This window comes from Rhinopithecus bieti, unplaced genomic scaffold (genome assembly GCF_001698545.2).
Source record: "Rhinopithecus bieti isolate Rb0 unplaced genomic scaffold, ASM169854v2 scaffold_82461, whole genome shotgun sequence".
NCBI lineage: Eukaryota > Metazoa > Chordata > Mammalia > Primates > Cercopithecidae > Rhinopithecus > Rhinopithecus bieti.
In genome coordinates, this window is record NW_016830244.1 from 7,579 (window position 1) to 29,220 (window position 21,642).

At 50.3% G+C, this 21,642-nt stretch overlaps 1 protein-coding gene across 2 annotated transcripts in view; it reads right to left on the reverse strand.

Annotated features, from left to right (window-relative positions):
- Positions 1-1,115: 1,115 nt before the first annotated feature.
- TBC1D2B (TBC1 domain family member 2B) overlaps positions 1,116-21,642 on the reverse strand; it is an 84,631-nt gene continuing 64,104 nt past the window's right edge. The window contains exons 9-13 of one of the 2 annotated variants that reach the window (XM_017865340.1): positions 18,943-19,437; positions 15,428-15,545; positions 9,444-9,629; positions 7,744-7,865; positions 1,116-4,510 (exon numbers count right to left, since the gene is read on the reverse strand). In XM_017865340.1, coding sequence (XP_017720829.1) covers positions 4,315-4,510; positions 7,744-7,865; positions 9,444-9,629; positions 15,428-15,545; positions 18,943-19,437 — 1,117 coding nt within the window. In that variant the 3' untranslated portion in view covers positions 1,116-4,314. The other variant, XM_017865341.1, reaches the window with a different exon arrangement.

Consider the following 21,642-nt stretch of genomic DNA (forward strand, 5'->3'; position numbering starts at 1 on the left):
CTGCTCCCCCAACTCAACATGCTCACCTCATTTTACACCAACAAGCCCCATCCTCAGAGGAGGAGCCCAAGGCTCTGAGAGGAAGTAACTGGCCCAAGGGCACATGCCCTGCTGACACAGGCCCATCCTAGGCTCCGACTGCCCACCTCCAAGCTCCAGGCCACCCTGAGCAGGTGGAAGAGGGAGAGGGCCCCGAGCAAGTCCTAGCGGCGGCTTTGCACAAAGCAGGCAGCCTGCCAGAGGTCACGCAGGAAAGCAAGTTGCTGGGCAAGCTAGCGTGAGTCCCAGCCCTGCTGTGCTGCCCGAGGGTGGAGGAGCGTCAGGAGTGCTTCCTGTCTGTCTACAGCAGCCCGGCTGGCCCAAAGAGACCCTGGGGGCCCATGCTCTGAGTCATGGCTTCCCAGGCCTTAGTCAGAACTGCCTGTGGTGGCAGCCCCTTCCAAGGGGTGGGGAGCAGGGCCTGTCGACTTGCTCCTGACCCACACACTGAGCCAGTCCCTGTCCCAGCTCTGCCGCCGCTGCTGTGCTGCGTGACTTCAGGAACCCCCAGCCTCGCTGAATCCATGTTCCCAGAAGGGAAAAGCCTGCCAGGCCTTGGCTTGCCCTGTCTGGGAATCCTTGCTGGAGCCACCCCTGAAACACCCCTGTGGGAACCCCTTTGGCTCATCATTCTTGGGTGTTTTCCACTGATGGCTGGGGGTGTCTCCAGTGGCAGCTGGGCCTGAGCTGTCAGCCCAGGCAGGAGACAAACAAGCCTGTGACTCAGGCAGGGCATGGCACAGCTGGCGGAAGGAGGCGTGCCTGTTCTTTGTGGCTGGGTGGGGGGTTATCTGGACACAGGGAGTCTCCAGCTCCTGGCTTTCCACTTTGGTGCCCCCAGCCCACACCTGCAGCTTGGCCATGGTTCTTGGGGCCTCCCAAGGCTGCCCCTGCTGGCAAAGGCATCCTGACGCACCTGCCCCAGGGTGAGCCAAGGGCAGGGACACCCAGAAATGCCAGGCTGGAAGGTCAGAGAGCCCCTCCTCGCCTCCCAACACCAATAAGCCCTGGTCCACCCTCCAAGCCCTTGGGGTGAGCCTCATCACTAGTGACTATAACGGAATTTCAGTGCAGAATATCATACAAATTAGTTTATTTCTTCCTTAGTATTACAGTTCCAAAATGTAACTTGAAGGTCAGCACAGGAGCTGCTATGATATAAAAGGAGAGAGTCACCTGGCGCCCCCTGCAGTCCTCCAGTTGCCCAGCAGCGATGGGACACTCAGCGGCACACACTAGGTCTCTGTATGGCCTCCCACCTGCAAGGACTTCCCTGGGCAGGCCCAGCTGCCCAGAAGCCCCGGAACACACAGGAAGACAAAACTATAGGATGGCGGGTGGGGATCTGTGCAGTACAAACTTGTAGTTAGAAAACCCAACCGAGGATCTGTCTAGAATACTTCCTATATCAATATACCGTAGTTGGAACCAGAACCGTCTCCAGCCATCAGCAGTCTTGGCGGCTACTGTACAGCTGTCAGCATGACTACAGGCAGCGCCCGGGGCTACCTGGGGTAAGAAGTGGGCCCGGACATCACATCAGCGAGTCAGTGAGAGTCAGGGCCTGAGGGAAGAGCAACTCGGAGGCTCAGGCTGGCACAGATACAAGGGAGTCACACACATAACATAAGAACTTGTTATATAAAATAGATATGTGGAATCTAGAAACACCTTGAGAAAATAGCCTATAAAAATATAAACTGTAGTGAAAGCACACAAAAGTATTAACAGAGGTTCAACCCATAAAAAAACCCCATCCATATAAAAGTTGGCAATTCCCAGCAGGTGTGGGGAGGGAGCTCCCCTCGGTCCTGGTGCGTGTATTTGGACAGGCCTTTGGGTTTCCCAGCTGGCAAAGTCCCCCTTGCAGCGGCCATGGGCTGGGTGTTGGGGTGAAGGTTCTGAGGAGGAACAGCAGTGTGGGGCAGCCCCTGCCAGAAGGCCCCCTGCCATGGCAGCCAGTGGAGGCCAGGGACCTTCAGGGCACTGGAGGGGACAGAGCAGCTCTTTCCTCAGTGACATGAAGCGGGGAAGTGTTAGCATGAAAGAGTGGAGGCCACAGTCCTGGAAGGAGGAGTTGGCTCCATCCTGTTCCCAAACTAGAACCAGGCAGAGCTGTCCTCTCTTGCCTTCTGGACACACATCACTTGATTCTAGGCAGGAGAACCTCTGAAAAAGTGTCCCCAATCCCTTTCCTCCAGGAACTCTCCTGCTCTCACACACACACTGCCCGGCAGCTGCTGACAACAGTCTGGAAACACGAACATACCACCGTGGGTTGCAGCCATGACGGGACCCTGGTCAGGTGCATCTCTCAGGGCAAACTGGACAACACGAGCCTGTCCCTAAAGGCAGCATCTTAGCCCCAGGACATGGCAGTGTGTGCTGGCATGTTCTAGGGGCCATCAGCTTGGAAAGTAAAACCTGAGGGCAGCTGGTCCTGGCCCACCGGCCCAGCCCCATTCCTGCTGCACCTCCTCAGCAGCCGCCCCCAAGGCTGACAGCTGTTGTTTCCCGATGGGCTGAGGGGGTGGGAGGTTCCAACATTTGATTCGAGCAGACTGCAATGCCCAGCTCACAGGACAACTTCCTGAAGGAGTCAGACCTCAAACTGCTGCTCTCAAAGACAAAGACAATGGCAAAACCTATTTTTGATGCCTGAAAAGAAGCAAAGGCTTTTGGCTAAACATAGAGAGGCCAGCCCCTCTACCCAGTGAAACGTTAACCAGCTCCACTAAAGACAAGAAGCCGGAGCTCAGTCTAGCGTGCGGAAATGCCAGCTTCGCCGTGGCACTGCTAGAAAGTTGACAGCAAAAAATAATAGGAAAAAAGTACTTCTTAAAACTGCATTGCTTCAATTCTTAGTCTCAGTGTGTTCGTATCAACAAAGGATGATTTCCAGTTTTTTTTCAGGTAATATGAAACATTCCACTGAGACCGTTTTTCTTGTATTTTCATAACACTGTGGGAGAAAACGTCCTCTCACATCTACGCATCAGGGATGGTCTAGAGGGATTAAGCAAAAATGAACTCCTTGCTCAAAGCCTCTCCCCAGCCTTTAGAAAGGCAGTCCTGTGAGTTCCCAGAAACTGCCGTGTCAGAGGCATCAGTGACCCTGTGTCATGGCAGAGAACAAGGATGCTTCCAGGCAGTGGTGGGGTGGGCACACACCTGGGAGAGCTCACCCAAGCCTGGGCCCCAAGCAAAAACGTTTCCCAGCCCCAGACACTGGCAGCCGGCCTCCTGCACAACCCAGTCAGGTGGAGGAGACACCAGGAGCACTGGCCATCTCCAAGGAAGCCAAGGTTTTCAACTGTCCAAGAGCATTCATGCTGCAGCTGCACCACTGCCCTGCAAAGCGCCACCGAAAAGATTCCTCCATCCCCTCGACCAAGGCCAGCCCAGGGGTGGGTCTGCTTTGCAATATGCCAGTCCACCGTTGACTTGGAATCCCGAACTGTCGTACTTGGTGAATGATTCCCACAAGTCAAGAAGGGCATTCCACAGAATCTCACCAAGCCACGCCAGGCACGCGACAAGCTGGGGACGGAGCAGCCCAGTGATCTGCAAATGCAGGCTGGCCATGAGAAGTGAGGGTGGGTGTCCGGGCAGCCAGGCCCTCCCCATGCAGGCTGGGAGCCACTATTGGAAGGGTTGCATGTGGAAGAGCAAAGGCTATTCTAGAAATGGGGCATGGCTGGCAGCTTAAAGCCACTGGTGGGAGGTTCACAGGCTTTCTACAGTGGCCATTTCTGAACAAGGGATGTGTCTGCTTTTCTAAGGCAGTCCCTTTTCATACCGACCTTATGCTGAGGCAGCAACCCTCTGGCCTACAGGTGCCTGAAGCACAGTGGGCATCCTTCACAGCACTGCCATTCAAAACCACACACCACTGCCCACTATGTACAGGAGAGAGAACACAGGGAGACGCCCAGCAAAGCAAGGTTTCGGGGTCAGAGCACCGACAGGCTGACGGAGGCTGGAAACAGGCTCTTGCAAATAGCCACTGGTAAGCCTGAGGACCCACCAATCAGGCAGAAAGCATGACTGAGATACGTGTAACCAAAAGCATGGCATGGAAATGGCTGTAAACAGATGAGACCTCCCACCCCTGCCCCCGCACAGTGGGAAATGAGGAAGTGCAGTCTGGCTTTGGACATCTGCCCAGCAGATTCCCAGAGGCCACACACGTTACATTCTGGCTTTTAAGCGTGCTTTCACCCTTTGGGCACACTTTGGTTGTGAAGGCAGGAAGAGCAGCATCCCAGGACCCACTCAGGTATCCTCCTCCTCATCGCTGACCAGCTCACCCTTGTCAGGGCTGGTGTCCCGCTCACGCAGGAAATCCTCACGGATGGCCTCCAGCTCGGTCAGCTCCAGCCGGACCTTCTCCAAGTGGTAGGCGCGTCGGTTCCGGATCTGGCGTAGGGGGAAGGGGTTCAGGTCCCCAAAGGAGATACTGATCAGCTTCCTGGCAAGATGCAGGGGAGAGACAAGAGAATCAGCAATGCTCACATGAGTGCTCACACACAGCCCTCACAGGCACAGTAGGTGGCCTGACACAGGGTGGGAAGAGTGCTGGCCAGGCTAGGGGTCTGACGTAGGGGATGAGGCCCACCTTCTGCAGAGAGGTGACAAGGAACAATGGCCCAGCCAGGGGCAGGTTCAGAATGATGGCCTGGACTCCAGCTCTGCCACATGCTTGCTGTGTGACTGAAGTCACCCCCTTTTCTGGCCTCTGATTCCTCATCTGCACACTGGGGATAACAGTAGTGCTACCTCCTAGGGTGTGGGATTACTCGAGTTCCCACACATAAGCGCTGAGAAGAGTGCTTCTCAGCGAAGAGAGCTTGCATGGTGATGACAGGTGCAGGTGTGTATGCCTCCTCAGGCAGGCACCAGGCATGAGTCTGGGACGTCTGTGTCCCAGGACTGATTGACTGGGAATGAACACAGGCCCAGGCAGTCCCGGCGATGACTGTCAGAGCCAGTTGGCAATGTGACAAGTGTCCAGATGCAGTCTACAGAGAAACGTGCAGCTCGTGGGTTTCACATTATCCCCAGGTCAAGGCTCCAATTTACAATAAAAATGTTAAGGTTGTGATCACTTGCTCCTAACCACTGGTCAGTGGCTTAATAGAAAAAAAACCAAAAGCTGTCCTGAGGCCTGGCTATGGATTTGTAGCACTAAGGGGTCAGCCACGCTGGTCTCTGGAGATCACAAAGTAAGCCAGTTCCTCCAACACGGGGCCACCATCTTCCCCTCTCTGGATTCTGCCAGGCCTCAGACGCTCTGCATCCAGAAACAGGGGCTCGTTCCTTTCCTGTCAACCAAAGGCCCAACAGACTCACCAGCCCCAGGAAAAGCTGTGATGAAACAGAAATGCCCCTGCCTGTCCCAGTGGAGCAGGCCATTTGCTCCTGCTGCCGTCAGCCGCCTGGGTTCCTGTCAACCCACGGCGCACACAAGGGCGCAGCCTTCTGTGTTTCCAAACCCTGGACATGCTTAACTCTCGTCCAGAGGCTCAAGGTCAGAAAGGCCAGCTTTATTTAAATTCCGAATTCCCCAGCGTGTGTTCTAGAACATGGGAGCACCAGAGAACAGGGAATACCTGAGCACAGGTGTCCCCGCATGTGGATTTCTCAGGTTCCACCTCCTGCCTGGCTCTGCGGACTGGGCTGCCAGCCCCACCAGGCGGGAGGAGGCTTCATGTGAACGGGGCACGGGGTCCCCACTCACCAGTACTTTCTGCCCCATAGCTGTCAGCCCACAGCCCCCACAAACCCCAAACCTAGGGCGCCCACCCCTCCTGTGCTGCAGAACATGAGCCTGAAGTGTAATTCTTCATTTGCTCCTCAGTCAGGAGCTGACAGAGGCCTCTGAGCCCAGGCTGGCACCCGGGAAGCCAGACCCCACCTCTGCCTCAGGCCTGGAAGATTCCTCTGGGAGATGAGAAGGCGCCCTGTGGTCAGCTAAATTTTGGAGATGATGCTCAGCACCTTTTAAGGCTCCCAGAAGTCCTGCTGCAGAGCCTGGTTCAATCCTGTTTAATCCCCGTCTCCTGAATGCAGCTGACCACACAACTCCCTCCCTGTGTTTCTGAAGGCCACTCACTGTGCTGCAGGACTGGCCTCCTTGCAACCTCTAGTCTGGGGAGCTCACTAAAACACTGAGGCTGCAGCCCATAGGTGGGTTATGGGCCCCTGCAGTCTTCGTAACACTGGGGAGCCTGTCACTGTGGCCTGGCACTCCTTAAAGCACCTGCTGGTCTGGCGACCCAGCTTTCTAAAGCAAGCTGCAGGGGAGACTGTACTGCGAGCCGCTCACAAGGAGGCGCTGCAGGACCATGCAAGGTCTAGCAGTGTTGGTGCCAGGGAAGGGGCGGGCACTCGCCAGAGCCACGCACACTCGCCTCTGCTCCTCCCGGCAGCGCCTGGGACCCAGTACAGAACTGAGGGCAGCGGCGCTCCCGACACAGCCCTAGCTGTCGGCATGGATGAGCTCACTCCGTGTCACTCTGAGGAATCCTGACCCAACACAAGATGAACAGAAACTCTCAAGGCTCACCCCAGGACTCAGAATCAAACTTGATTGAGCAAATATGATTCTAATATCCTTTCTCATTTGGCAGAAATCAGGGCACTGTTGTTGGTGCTATTAGTAAGCCTGAAACTTACAAACCCACTCCCAATAAAAGACCCTGAAAATAGCAACGACCTCCAGGAGGCCTGGCATGGCCTCAGCCAGCACCTCAGCTCCCATTGTCTGAATCAGCTGTCAGGGTCAGAGCAGCCAACAGCTGTGGTCCAGGGGACATACAGACAAAGGTGGCCCAGAACAGGCAATGACTGTGTGGCCAGGGAGGATTCCTGAACACTTGGCCTCCCAGGCCAGAAACTCAGGGGTCCTCCAAGTCAAAATTCCTCCCTCCCTCTCTTCAATCCACCCTCCTTCTCCACTTGTGGGACCACCTCTCCCCAGGTCACCACCTCTCTCCCTAGAGCCCTCTAACAGTCACCAGTCCTGCCCCAATCTGACCTGTTTGTCTCTTGCCTAACCCTGCAATACTTCCTAGCGCTCAGGATGAAGCCTCAAGTCCTGAGCAAAGTCTGCAAACACCCTGACAGCCCAGCTCTGCTACGGCCCAGCCACATTGGCACCAGCCGGGCTGAGCTGCCTCCACACTTCCCCAAACACACTTGCCCCACAGTTCTGCGCCACCGCTCCTGAAGGACCCCTGCCCCCATACTGTTTCCTTGCTGCCCCTTGGCCAGCTTACTCAGCCTTTCTCCGGCCTGGGCTCCCTCTACCACAGCACGGATCAAATGATGCGCAACGGTGTCCCCAGCAAGGTCTTCTAGGACAGGCCTTACTCTCCATCCGTCATCCTCAGTGTGCAGCACAGGCCCTACCACGCAGCAGGTACTCAGTAAATGCTTTCTAGACAAATGAAACTATTGCTGTTGGTTGTCGGGATCTGTGTTTGTAGGATAAAGGACAGAATCCTCATCTCAGTTCCTCCTACATAAGGCTACTTGTGCTCACACCCCTTACTCTTTCCTTTCCCTGGAAAGCAATGCCCCTCCCACACTGTACAGCTGGGATGGCTCCAAGTTGGAAGACAGCAAGGACAGGCTACTCTCAAGGAGGCAGGGGCCAGGCTTCCTGCTCTCCTTGACATCTGAGAACTCCCCAGGACTCACCTAGCATCAAGGATAGTGCGAGTGAAGTAGCGGAGATACTTAAATATAGACATGGAATCTTGCAATTTCAAAATCTCCTCTTCCTTGTACTTAAAAAGTGCCAGAGCAAAACGGAAAATAACCTGTGGAATAAACAGAGAAATCTGTTAGCGGAAAAACCCTGTGGGTCCAGGCACAAGGCTGGAGTCTAGGGGGGTGCTGGCCCCACTGCGGACAGGGGGACATGGCTTGCATGGTCTCCAACCTGGGGAAAGACAATTGACCTGAGGGGCAATCTTCTCTGGCTAGGACAAGACTCCTTTATTATAGGAAAATAAACGCTGGTGGTTTTCAACAACACATCAGCCCAAACCAAAAATCTCCTTATAGGAGATCTTTGTGGAATCCTTTCATATTCAGAGAACACTTCTAGTCAATAAAGCATAAGGAACAAGCATAAGGAATCATTTTAAAATAAAACCAAAACCAAAGTTTTCTGATTCTGAAACTCTTAGAAAGTCCCACCTACAGAGGCTGTTTCCATCCCAACTAGTGTACTTTTGAAGATAGGGAAGGAGATTTTTTTAAATTTTATTTTTTTAATTTATTTTTTTTGAGGTAGAGTCTTGCTCTGCCACCCAGGCTGGAATGCAGCGGTGCAATCTCGGCTCACTGCAACCTCTGCCTCCCAGGTTCAAGTGATCCTCCTGCCTCAGCCTCCTGAGTAGCTGCGACTACAGGCGCCTGCCACCACACCCGGCTATTTTTGTATTTTGAGTAGAGGCGGGGTATTAGCATGTTAGTCATGACGGTCTCCATCTCCTGACCTCATGATCCGCCTGCCTCGCCTCCCAAAGTTCTGGGATTACATGTGCCAATTGTCTCAGCTATTTGGGAGGCTGTTTTTTTTTTTTTTAAATTTGTGTTCGGGGTACATTAGAGGTTAGAGGGAATGGACTCCTGGTAGTCTTGCAAGTTCAAGCAGTTTTGGAACAAATTGCTTTTCCCATATCTAAGGGCCTGTGCCAACCTGTACTTTCTCTTAGTTTGTTTTCCGGGTCTTGCTATGTTGCCCAGGCTAGACTTTAACTCCTGGACTCAAATGATCCTCCTACCTCAGCCTCCCAAATAGCTGAGACAATTGGCACAGGCCACTGTGCCCAGCTAAGGTACAGAATAAATTGAGAAGAGTAACTAGAAGACTAAGGGGGCCTCTACTCCATTACATACACCTGTTTATACAATTAGGGTTTAATATGTAAATGTATTCCTTATTCAAAACTGATTTTAAAAAACATACAACAGAGTGGGTGGGAGGCTCATGGGCAGTAAGGCTCTGAAGTTGGCTCCCCTCGTTAGTCCCCTCATTAGTCCCCCTAATCCCCTGCTTATTAGATCTCTGGGCCTCCATCTCCTCCTCCATATGATGGGGTAACACCACCAGACATTTGACAGATGGTGAGGCTCAGGCTCCAACTGTAAGTCACAGCTCCCAGCGCCTATCACAGGGCTTGATGTGGGTTGAATGTTTCTGATACATGAACAAATGACTGTGGTTTACTGATACCCTGGACCCAGCTCTAGTCAGGCCATGCTGAGATCCCGTGGGCACCGTGGTAATCCTCACAAGTTCCAGGCAAGACAGCCACTCTACCGCCACCAACGCTGCTGACGGTTGTCAAGCATGTATATCTGAAAATAGCTGAGCTGAGCTAACCCACCTTTGGTCCTTCATAAAGGAAAGAGTCCCATATTTTAAAGAGGATGTCACTAACGACACTATCAACAAACACCACCAGAAACCAGTTGAAAGTGATGAGGGTGTAGTCAACTTTGTACTGTTCAAAGTGGCCATGCAACCGAGGCAGCTTCTCACTCATGAGGTCTCTGAACACCCGCTGGTCCACCTGGAGAGGGAACAAAGGGGAGAAGTGTATGGGGCCTGCCAGGTCACCGGGTAAGCAGACAAACAGACACACAACCTGAGAGCCTGGGGGTGGATCCCACGTGACAGCAGCACAACTGTTCCAAATGCGCCATGGGGTCCATCACGGAGCCAGACTACCATGTTCCAGCAGCGCTGACCTTGTGTGCTGCAGGTACACACTCAGTGTCTGCTAAACACATGCTTTCCACAGGGCATGGGAGTGGGGGTGTCTGTGACCTGAAACCAACTCTTGTACTGAAAATGCCCCGGGAAATAGGCCACTGCAAGGAGCAGGTGGGACAGTCAGCCTTGCCAATCCACATGTAACTACAGGAGACGTTGACACAAAGGGCCAAAAACTGGAATCCTGGGCAGATGGGAGTCTTGAGTCAAAGAGGAAGCAGCATCACCACATCTGTTCAACAAACATTTGCTGGGCTCTTTGTGCAGTGGGGGTGGCAAGGACTCTAGCATCACATGGACCTGAGTCTGAATCTCAGCTCTACCACTTACTAGCTGGGTGGCTTTTAGCAAATTATGGCCTAATTGGCTCTGTGCCTCATCTGGAAAATAGTTAATTACCTCTCTCTTACTGGACTACTGTGAGGATTAAATGAGGCTTATATAAACTACCCATCGCACGACAGACAAGCAATACCTGGTTACCGCCACTCTGTGTCAGGCATGGGGCCAGCGCTGGGCAGAGCAAGAATAAGGTTCAACCCTGACCTCAAGGAGTTAAAAGATGAGAGGGGAAGGCCAGACACATGGACCAACCTAACCATGGCCAGGCCCTGGTAATGATGTGTTCATACAGCCCTGTGGAACCACGGACAGGGCCCGGCCAAGCCCTGAGGAGAAACCGTTCCTACAGCCAGAGTTCAGGCTTCCAGGCAGGAGGGCTGGGAGGTGAGGCAGCACAGCCAGGCAGAAGCTGGTCACAGACACCCCTGAATCACACTGAGGAGTCAAGACACTATCCTGTCAGCCAGGGGCTTTCTTAGCCTTTGTCTATGACTCACAAAAAAACATGCATCTTCAACCATCACCCAGTCCACGTGAACCAGTGCGCATGTGTACAAAACAGAAATAAATGTTTCACAAAACAATACTTAACCTCACACAGCGGACTACACTTTGATGCTTTTAATTCTAATCAATTGGATTTGATGGGAAAAGATAAAAAAACCTAGTACCAACCTACTAAAACAATTTCTCTATCCATAGTGTAAAAAACGATAGTCATCCCTTGGTGTATACACAAAAAGCTAGCCCTCCATATAAGAGGGTTTCACATCCTGTGAATACTGTATTTTCAGTCTGTTTGGTTGAAAAAATCCACACGTAAGTGGACCCATGCAGTTCAAACCCACGTTATTCAAGGGTCAACTGTACGTACTTTCCCATACTTCATGCCCAGTCAGGAGCTGCCTTTAGGGAGGTGTAAAGTGGCAAGGGAGACGGACAGCTCACTGTTAAGACCAGCTGATGATGACGTGATTCATTCAGCCTGGAGGATCCAGCTGAAGACGTCCGAGAGGGAGGGGCATATCAGCTGGCCCTGACGTGGGAGGAGATCCTTGTACACATCTCTTCTCCGAACTAGGAGGCAGACTGTGCCTCACTCTTCAGGCTGCCCGGCTGCTTGGCGGAGGGCTGGTGTGGAGCAGGCTGCCAGGGAACGCTTGCTCTGGCCTCTGTTCAAGTTTCCTTCTCCACTGAGCTCTGGAGGACATGGAATGACTGTGTCATTCATCTCTGTCCTCAGCACCTAGCAAGGTCCTGGCACAGAACATGCACTCAAAGGATGGAATGAATGGAAAAGCTGACAAGCATGTGGACTGCAGTAGCAGTGGACACGGGCCTCAGGCACTTGATTCTGGCAGGAGGCAGTTTGACAGTGATTGGCAAAGCCCAGTGCTGAGGGTCGACAGCACACACAAAGCTATCCGCATTTTAAGAGCCACCTTACACAATGGCCATCGATAAGCAAGAAGATAATTAAACATGTTCTAGCACCCACCTGATGGAATATTAGGCCACCAAATAGGATGGGTACACAGTATAAAATAACATGGGAAAATGCTCATGCTATAATGTGAACCAGCCAGGATACAGTGTGCTCTCAATTTGGATACCTATATGAACTAGGGGAAAAAAAGCAAAAGGAAATACATCAAAATGCTAACCATGGTTCTCCAGTTGGTAGGATAACAGGTAATTTTCATTTTCCTCCTAACATCTTTCTACATTGCCTGACTTCTCTTTAGTGAGCATCTATTACTTGTATAGTCGGGGGGGCGGGTGGTAGGGATAAGTCTCCTTAGAATTTACATTTATGTTTACGTGACAATGTGATGCAAATTTTATCTTAAATCCAGAAATTTAAAATAAGTCTTTCCCTATAATAATACTACCAACTTTTATTGAGTTTTTACAATGTTCTGAGCATTACATTCAACTTTTTTTTTTTTTTTTTGAGACAGTCTTGCTCTGTCGCCCAGGCTGGAGTGCAGTGGCGCGATCTTGGCTCACTGCAAGCTCCGCCGCCCGGGTTCACACCATTCTCCTGCCTCAGCCTCCCGCGTAGCTGGGACTACAGGCGCCTGCCACCTCACCCGGCTAGCTTTTTTTTTGTATTTCTTAGTAGATACGGGGTTTCACCGTGTTAGCCAGGATGGTCTCGATCTCCCAACCTCGTGATCCACCCGTCTCGGCCTCCCAAAGTGCTGGGATTACAGGCTTGAGCCACCGCGCCCGGCCTACATTCAACTTTTTTTAATGCATCATCTGAATTCAACCTCAAATAATCTGTGTGAGGGGGTATTACTCTCATCTTACATATGTGGAAACTGAGGCACAGAGCTGTTAAGTGATGTGTCCAAGCTCCACAGCTCACAGGAGGTAGGGCCTGGGTTGTGACCTACTGCATGTGACCCTCCACCCAAGTTCCTAACCAAGGTGCTTGGCCACACTTCAATGGAATTAAGAAAGATCAGTGCTTCATTTTTCTTACTCTGAAACACTGAGTCACCTGATATTTTAAATTTGAATCTTTGAAAGCTATTAGCTTTCAGGTGCCCACGAACACACAAAACTTTCTTTACTGACTCTCTAATCCCACCCGACTGACTACTGCATCTTCCTGTTGCTGTTTATTTCCTACACACCAATGCAACAGAACAATACATTTCTTGGGTAATTAGCAAGTGAAGTGATCACAGGGAGACCAGATGAGCTTCTCCTGGGATCCACTGACATCTGCGAAACTGGGACAGGGACCTTAAGGGGGCAGCTGTGGCTAAAGTCCACCCTCTGGGAAGGCCAGAGCTCTGACTCTCTTGCCACCTTCCTGTGATGTTCTAGGCACTGGCCAGAGACGGGCAAGCTTAGGCCCAGAGCTGCAGAGGCCTGAGTTCAAACCCCAGCTCAGCCCCTCAGCAGTGGCACCTCAGGCAAATTGCTTATTAGTGTCTTCGGCTCCCAGTTTTCTCCCAAGTCAAATAGGAAGACTGATGCTCAAGCGTGCAGGGCTCTGTGCAGTTGTACAGCTGCTGGCACGGGGCCAGGGCTCAGTAAAGGCCAGCTCCCCTTCCCTGGTCAAAGACTAGCTCATTAAGTTCAAACATTTACTGCGTGGGGTGCCAGGCATAGAGGAAAAGGAAAAAGAAAGAAAAAGGAAAGATAGGGCCATGGCCCTCAGGTACCACTGACTAGCTGGAGGACAAGCAGGCACACAAGGATGATCCAATCAGGTGGCTGCTGTCCCAGAGGCCTGCACCGGAGCAGCGGGAATAGCAGCAGGGCCTCGTGCCTGCCTTGGGGCAGGGAGGACCACTCACAGAGGAGATGGTCTGTGTGCTAAGGCTGCACAGGAGCTTCCCAGCGAGATGAGCAACGGGATGTTGTTCCAGTAGAGGGATTACGTAGGAAAGTACCCAGGGGATGGGCATGCCCAGAGAACATATGTCCCATCAGCGGGCAGGAAGGAGGGCCCTGGCAGCATTCGAAGGCATCTTTACCCTGAGGAGCCCCAGACAACAGCAGCAGAGGGACGAGACTGAATGCCTGAGTGAGACAGAGGTTAAACTGGAAGAGTGGGCGAGTGGCAGCAGGAAGAAAGGAAAGAGGCAACTGCAGTGATGGAGAGGGGACGGTGGTCCCACTGTGGTGAGACGGACAAAAAGGGACACAGATGTAAGCTTCCAGGCAGGTGGCAGCACTAGAAATGGTGACGACAGGGATACAGGGGAAGGAGGCAGGAGTCCAGGATGGCTTGAGTTTCCAGCCTGGGGAGCTAGAGAGGTGAGGAGCACAGGCGGAAATAGGAGGCAATGATGATGACCCTCCCTCCAAAGGCAGAAATGCAAATGCAAAGAACACTCGCTCAGGGTCCAGCCAGGAAAATGGAAGTCCCTCTAAATATGTCACTGAGTGAATGTCATCCAGGGGCTGGCCACACCGTTGAGAGAAAAGCTGAGAAGCCAAATAGCTGACGGCGAGGCAGCCCAGAGTTATAGCAAGGGCAGAAAGCCACCCTGTGGGGAGCAATGAAGGGAGCCAGTAGGGTCAGCTGTTGGTACAGAGGAAACACCAAACAGGAGCTGGGCACAGAGGAGACAAAGCCACCTTCAGAGACAGTGCCCAAGATGGGGAGAGGGAAAACCCCTTCAGTCCCTCCTGTCACCCTTCAGTCTCCTGCCAGCACCTCTCGCTGGCCTGCGGGGCCAGGCCTTGTGACACTGAGTGATGCAGGAGAAGGGCAAGGAGAGGCTGTGAGCAGGTAGGCCAGGTGGGGGCACAGACCTGGAGAAGAGACAAGAGACAGAGTAGGCACACATGGGCACAGTGGCTAAGATAGAAGCTGCCTGAGGCTGGGCCACATGCAAAGGGCCGGCTTATGGGGAAGCCAGTGTCGGCAGCAGCCCCAGCTCAGCCTAGGGATGATGCAAGGGTCAAGGATCTGGTCCAGGGCCAGGACCGTCCCAAGCAAAGACAGAAACACTGGGCTCTCCCAGCCCTTATCACCCTGCCCTGGCCCCTGGCATCAGACTCCAGGTGTGGACGGCATGAAATGCGCCACTCAGACCCCCACTGTGGGAGGTGACTGCAGGCTCTGCTGCTGCCCCTCTGGTGCATCACCACATTCATTTCCAGCAGCAGGGCATGGGTGCGGCAGGGGCACGAATGCAGCCCATCTGTGTAGGTGGGTACCTTGGTCACTGCCCTTGGCTTGAGGGCTCCCCACTGGCCCTGCCCAGACTTCCTCAGGACTTCATGGTGGTCACTGCACAGGGTCTGGGACTCTTCTCCCCATCCTCCTCCCTTCCTGAGACTGGAGCTTCTCTGTCCCTTGTCCTCCACAGGGGCTCCCCCACGCCAAAGTCTCTGGTTTGTCTCAACCCAGCCCGACATCTGTTTCTTGAGAGCCTGAGCTAACACACCAGTCACCCAAGCACGCCTGGATTATGACTCAGCCCGCTGGTAGGCCTGTGTCCGGGGAAGAGAGCGCAGAGCAGTGAACACAATGTTAGGCCTGCAGGACGGGTCTGTCTCTGCTGGTTCGCAGGGGGCTGAATGAACCCAACTCGGCCTCAGTCACAAACAGCAGGCCATGACTGGGGACAGCCTCTGAGATGTGGCCTGCTGTCTTCAGGAATCAGTCTCTGAAGTCACGTACACAAAGCAACCCCCGACCCCGACCACAGGTTTAATTCAGGTCACATTTCAGCTGCAATTCTAAAAGTGATGACTGAAACACAGAATTTTCAGAACTACCTGGGATCCTAAAAGAGTCTTTGTATAATAGTCTCGGGGCATGAAAACTTCCACTATGGTAACGAGACACCAGAAAGCATCTTCTTGTTCCAGGTACAGGAGGGCCACTGCCACCAACCTACAAGCAAAGGGAGGACAAGATGAGAGCCCAGGCACAGGCAGCTGCTACCACAGTCTCCACAGAGACCATCTGCTTTAAGCCACTTTTTCTCCCACGGCCAAAACTATTTCTAGTTCTCCAATAAAGAATAATAAGGACCTGGCTTAATGGCTCACACCTATTATCCCAGCACTCTGGGCAGCCAAGACAGGAAGATCACTTGAGGCCAGGAGTTTAAGACCAGCCTGGGCAACATAGCAAGACCCCTTTTCTAAAAAAACAAAAAACAAAAATCAGCCAAGAGTAGTGACGCACACCTATAATCCTAGCTACCCAGGAGTCTGAGGCAGGAAGATCACTTGAGCCCAGGAGGTGAAGGCTACAGTGAGTGATGATCACACTACTGCACTCCAGCCTGTGCAACAGAACGAGACCTTGTCTCATTAAAAAAAAAAGGGTGGGGGGGCCGGGGAAGGCACATTTCCTAAAATTTGAGAAGCAAAGCTACTTTTCCCCACTTTCATTTGGTTTTTGTTCAAAGGTGAAATTGTTTCCCAATGATCAACCAGCCTCATTAAAAAAAAGTTTTCATTATAACACTTTTGCAAATGCAGCTGATTCTTTGAGTTCATCAAGAAGTTCCAGATAACCCTTTCATACACAAAAAATCCAGATGTGAATGTAAGTAACAAAGAAGACAGGACGGTTTAAAACAGCTTTCCCAATACCATCTTGCTTCCAGGATGAAGGAATAAAATGGGCTGCAGACGAGGGCACCCCAGAGGAGCTAACGGTGCTGTGTCCACTGCATGCACAGCAGGGGAGGAGGACCATGTGTCTCAGTTGCTTTGTTGTTCATAACGGAAACGGGTCAGCTATTTACATGCTGTCACTAATCAACAGCCCTGGTATGGCTCCAAGTGGGAATCTGGAGCAGCAGGATGGAAAGGAAGAGGTGAGAGATAGGCCTCCCTCTACTCAGCTGAAACCCAAAACTTCTGCCCATCATACGAAGCTTATGAGCAACACTCATGGGAAAACCCCTGAAGCCATTTCTCAGAAATTTGTTCCTTAGATAAAACTATAATGAACTCATCTCAAATTAAATGGAAAAAAAGTCTGGGAAGAGGATGTCTCAAGTATGCAGGGATGGGATGGAAAGGAGAATGGTGACCACTGGCAGAGACAGAGGAGAGAAAAACAAGACACGCAAGCAGAGACACCAAATCCACAGGACTTGATGGTGCCAGGAGAAAGGGTAGAGAGTCTGAAAGTGGCAGAGCCTTTGAGGACATCACTTAAATTCACCAGTATTCCAGATGATAGGCCTGAATCACCATCATCTAGACAAGGCTACAGTTGTCCTACTCAAGTTCTGGGTGCTCAGAAGGCATGGACACGTACCAAATACTTTGAAGAAAAAAATCCCAAAGAATTACAGCTCAGAGGTTTTAATGGTGATGAGGGTGGAGGTGTAGAGAGAAAGCTTCAATTATCTGTAAGTATCATTTATGTAGGAAAAAACTGATTCCATGACAATGCCAAATAAATGGAGCATTACTGTACCCCAAACAGGCACACTCAAGTCCTTACCAGGATGCTTAATTTCAGGGGTTTCCAGCTTCCAGGAATTTTTAGATTGAGTATACAATGTGAATGGTGGCTTTAAGCAAAACAAAACTGCTTTATTAGGCAGGATGTTACTTATAGGCTTTTTAAAAATGGAGAGTGTCTAGGAGTAGCTATAGTCCGTTTCACCTTCTGAGGGTACACAGAGAGGCTGCCCTATCCTCACCACCACAGAGACAATGACTTATTGAAAACCATTTGGTTTCAGGTCTTAACCAAATAACATTCCAGCTTAAAACCCTTTCTTCCTGCAGTACTCTCATTTCAGACACAAACAGAAAACCCTTACCTGGAGGTCAATACCTGGCATGGAGCAGAAGCAAAAGGGCCTGTGAGTAGCCAGAACAAATGTCAGTACTCAGAACTCCAGCTCATGCACAGCTTACAGAATTCCTAAGGCACACATGCAGAGCTTTTTCATTCTCACTTTATCCGTATCTTTTTTTTTTTTTGAGACAGGGTCTCACTCTGTTGCCCAGGCTGCAGTATAGTGGTATGATCACAGCTCACTGCAGCCTCAGTGGGCTCAAGCGATCCTCCCACCTCAACCTTCCAAGTAGCTGGGATTAGAGGCGCATGCCACCATGCCCAGCTAATTTTTTTTTTTTTGACAGAGTCTCCCTCTGTTGTTCAGGCTAGAGTGCAGTGGCATGATCTTGGCTCACTGCAACATCTGCCTCCCAGGTTCAAGCGAATCTCCTACCTCAGGCTCCCAAGTAGGTGGGATTACAGGCATGTGCCACCATCTGGCTAATTTTTGTATTTTTAGTAGAGATAGGGTCTCACCATGTTGGCCAGGCTGGTCTTGAACTCCTGACGTCAGGTGATCTACCTGCCTCGACCTCCCAAAGTGCCGGGATTACAGGTGTGACCCACCGCACCCAGCCAATTTTTTTTGTATTTTTTGTAGGGACGGGGTTTCACCATGTTGCCCAGGCTGGTTTCAAACTCCTGGACTCAAGCAGTCTTTCCACCTTGGCCTCCCAAAGTGTTGGGATTACAGGTGTGAGCCACTGCACTGGACCTTTATCCTTTTTTTTTTTTTTTTTTTTTTTTTTACAAACTTGATTACCTACTTTCATAACACAGAAATATAAATGGACAACTGCAAGGACAGCAGTAAGCAGAAAGTGCGCAAGCCATGTAAGAAGCAGTCAGTGCAAAGTCCAGTGACAGGAAGAGCTTCGTGGGGAGCAAACCTCAGTCCTCCTGAGGTCTTATCCCATCCCTACACAGCTCAGAAGGATGAGCCTGGATCACCAAGAAAATGTGAGAGGCTTTTCAGCGTCCTCTGCCTATGGAAGTAGGGAAGTATGCAAGACCTGTGAAAGGTTCTAGTTTAAAAGGAAACAAGTTTAAGTCCATGAAGGGCTAAGTTTCAATCAGCTGAATAATTGTCTGGGGCAACTTCTTGATTCACAAAAAGATCCTGTATACTGCATAAACAAGGGGTGACCACCAATTTCCACTCCATGCATTACAAACTAATAAAATCAAACTTCTGATCAAAACCCAAGTGTGATGAGAATAGCAAAAAATGAGACTCCAGTAGTTTCAAATGAATTAAACTCTTGTGTTCTTAACACTTTCTGAAAGCATGTTTGTTTCTCTCAGTTCTTCTAGAACTGGGGACACTGTGTCATGAAAACTGGCTTGTTGCAACTACTTTTTTCTCTTAAAATATTGACTTTTCTTGGCCAACCAGGAAGGGAGGGAGCTGCCAGGCAGCACCGGTGCCTACAAGTTGCCTAATGGCAAATGGGAACATTTTGTGCTGTGCCCCCACCTGTTTAGGCCTTGGCAGTAGCCGATGTCTGGATTCCGCCAGGAGAAGGCGAGGAGAACGTTGCGTAGCTTCTGTATGCCTTCTGAGGTGGGGCAGGAGTAATGTTTGTTGTTGGGCAGAGTTCGCAGCAAGTCCAGCTCAATCTGCTTGGAGGCCGGGTTCTGTTTCTCCAGCGCCTTCTGCAGCAAGGTCTGGAAGTGGCCAGGCTCCGTGCTGTCCTTGAACTTCCTGGTGTGACGATCCACACACCACTTCCATACCTTGGAACGGTGCTCGTGGGGAATGCCCGCACGGACAAGGTTTTTTAATTCTGGAGAGCACATCATCTCCCTGTTCACTGTACTGGCAAAATAGTTTTCCCACTTGACCCCAGTGGAGACTTCCTGGTTTTCTGTGAGGTAGAGAGTCTTCAGATCCAACGCGCGGACCTTGGCGACCAACTTCTCTTCCTCGTCATCCTCAGGTACAGTCCTGAACCCATAAATATCATATTCACTGTTGATAAAAAAAGGAAAAATTAAAATGACAAAGTTTTAGCAACAAAAACCAACGCAACGGAAATAGAGAGTCTAGAAACCAAATTATGCACATGTGGTACTTTGAACTATGAGAAGCATTTCAGATCAGTGAGGATATAATCAACTTCTCAGTATATAAAGCTAGAATGACTATCTATATGGAAAAATTAAATTAGATCTCTACTTGATACCATACAGGGAAAAAACCAATCCCAAATAGTTTAACACTGAAAATATGAAAAGCATGGAAGAAAACGCAGGCAACAACACAAAAACAAGACTGGTAAATTTGGCTACATTTATGCGTGTATATGTTTCTTTATCATATATATACTACATATGTATAACTTTATGCTTAAAAATATCATTTTAAAATATAAAAAAATGAAGAATGTATTTATAAGCTATTAGGGAAAAAGATGTTCACGTCCCAGTTCCTGGAACCTGTGGCTGTTTTACGTTACATGGCAATAGGAATGTTGTTAATGGAATGTTAATGCAGAATTTAAAACAAGGAGATTATCTGGGATATCTGGGTGGGCCCAAATATCCTCATGAGCCCTTCAAAGTGGAAGAGTCAGTCAGAGAAACGTCAGGCAGGAGAGATGGGAGGCGTGAGAGGCGCTGGACCTGCTGCTGCCCCAAAAATGGGAAAAGGGGCCCCGAGCTGAAGAACGCAGGGGGCTCTAGAAGCCGCCAACCACAGCTGACAACCAGCAAGAAAACAGCGACCTAGTCCTATAACTGATTGCAAGGAACTATATTCCACCAACAACTTAAATGAACAAGGAAATTAACTATCCCAGAACCTTCAGAAAAAATGCAGCCCTCAATTAAACCTGGATTTTAATCCAATGAGACCCATATTGGGCTACTGACCTTCAGAACTATTAAGTGACAAATTTGTGTTGTGTTGTTTTAAGCCACTATGTTTACAATTTGTTGTACCAGTAAAAGAAAACTACTACAAAGGCCTTTCACACACTACTGCTGAGCGTAAACTTACCCAAGCACTTTGAAAATCAGATCTAGCAGAGTTAAAGGTATGTATTTTCTACACACCAGGAATTCCACTTCCAGTCTGCACCCTAGAGAAACTCTCTCATATGGGCACATGGGAATATGGACCATGATAGTCCTTGCATCACTGTAACAAGGAAAAATGGAAAGATCTAAATGTCCTCCACGAGGGGAAGGAATAAAGACAAGACACCATGGTAGATTCATACAATGATCTTCTACAAAGAAGGTAAACATGCTCAGTCGTGTGTGTCTGTAGTCCCAGCTGTTTAGGAGGCTGATGTAGGAGAACTGCTTGAGCCCAGGAGGTCCAGGCCAGCCAGAGCAACAGAGTGAGACCCCATCTCTTAAAAAAAAAAAAGCTCGGGAGTTAACTTGTATTAACCTGGATAATTTCAGAAAATAATGTTGAAGGAAATAAGTTTCAAAATGATACGTATCTGGGATTAGTACGTATCCAGTCAGAAATACATACTGAAGTGTTTACAGGTGGAATGACATGATGTCTGGCATTTGCTTTAAAATATTCCAGAAAAAAAACTGGGGAGTAAGGAGGTAAGACGAAATAATATTGGCAAAACATTAACAAGTGCTCAAGTTAGTTGCACACAGGGGTATATGTTACATAATTCTGTCTACTTCTTTGTGTGTTTTAAATTTTCCATAAGAAAAAGTTGAAAATAAAACAATATACATAGTTATTCTACTTACATATAAAATTTGAACACACAATATAAGTAGTAAGAGCACAAAACACTTTTACATGGGAAGAATACACAGCACCTTCAGAAGCGCTCCAAAAGCTCATAGAAGTTAACAGCCACCATGATGGGCAAAGCCCAGCGTACAGGTGGCGCTCCAGCACCTGGGAACCCGACCATCCAGGCTGAGGGCCTGTCCTCACCACTCACAGGGTGGGTGACTCTGGGCAAGTTATATCACCTCCATACCCAGCTTCTTCACTTGTAAAGTGAGAATAAAAACACCCACCTCGTAATAGGGGGCGGAGCAAGATGGCCGAATAGAACAGCTCCAGTCTCCAACTCCCAGCGCGAGCGACACAGAAGACCGGTGATTTCTGCATTTTCAACTGAGGTACTGGGGTCATCTCACTAGGGAGTGCCGGACAATCGGTGCTGGTCAGCTGCTGCAGCCTGACCAG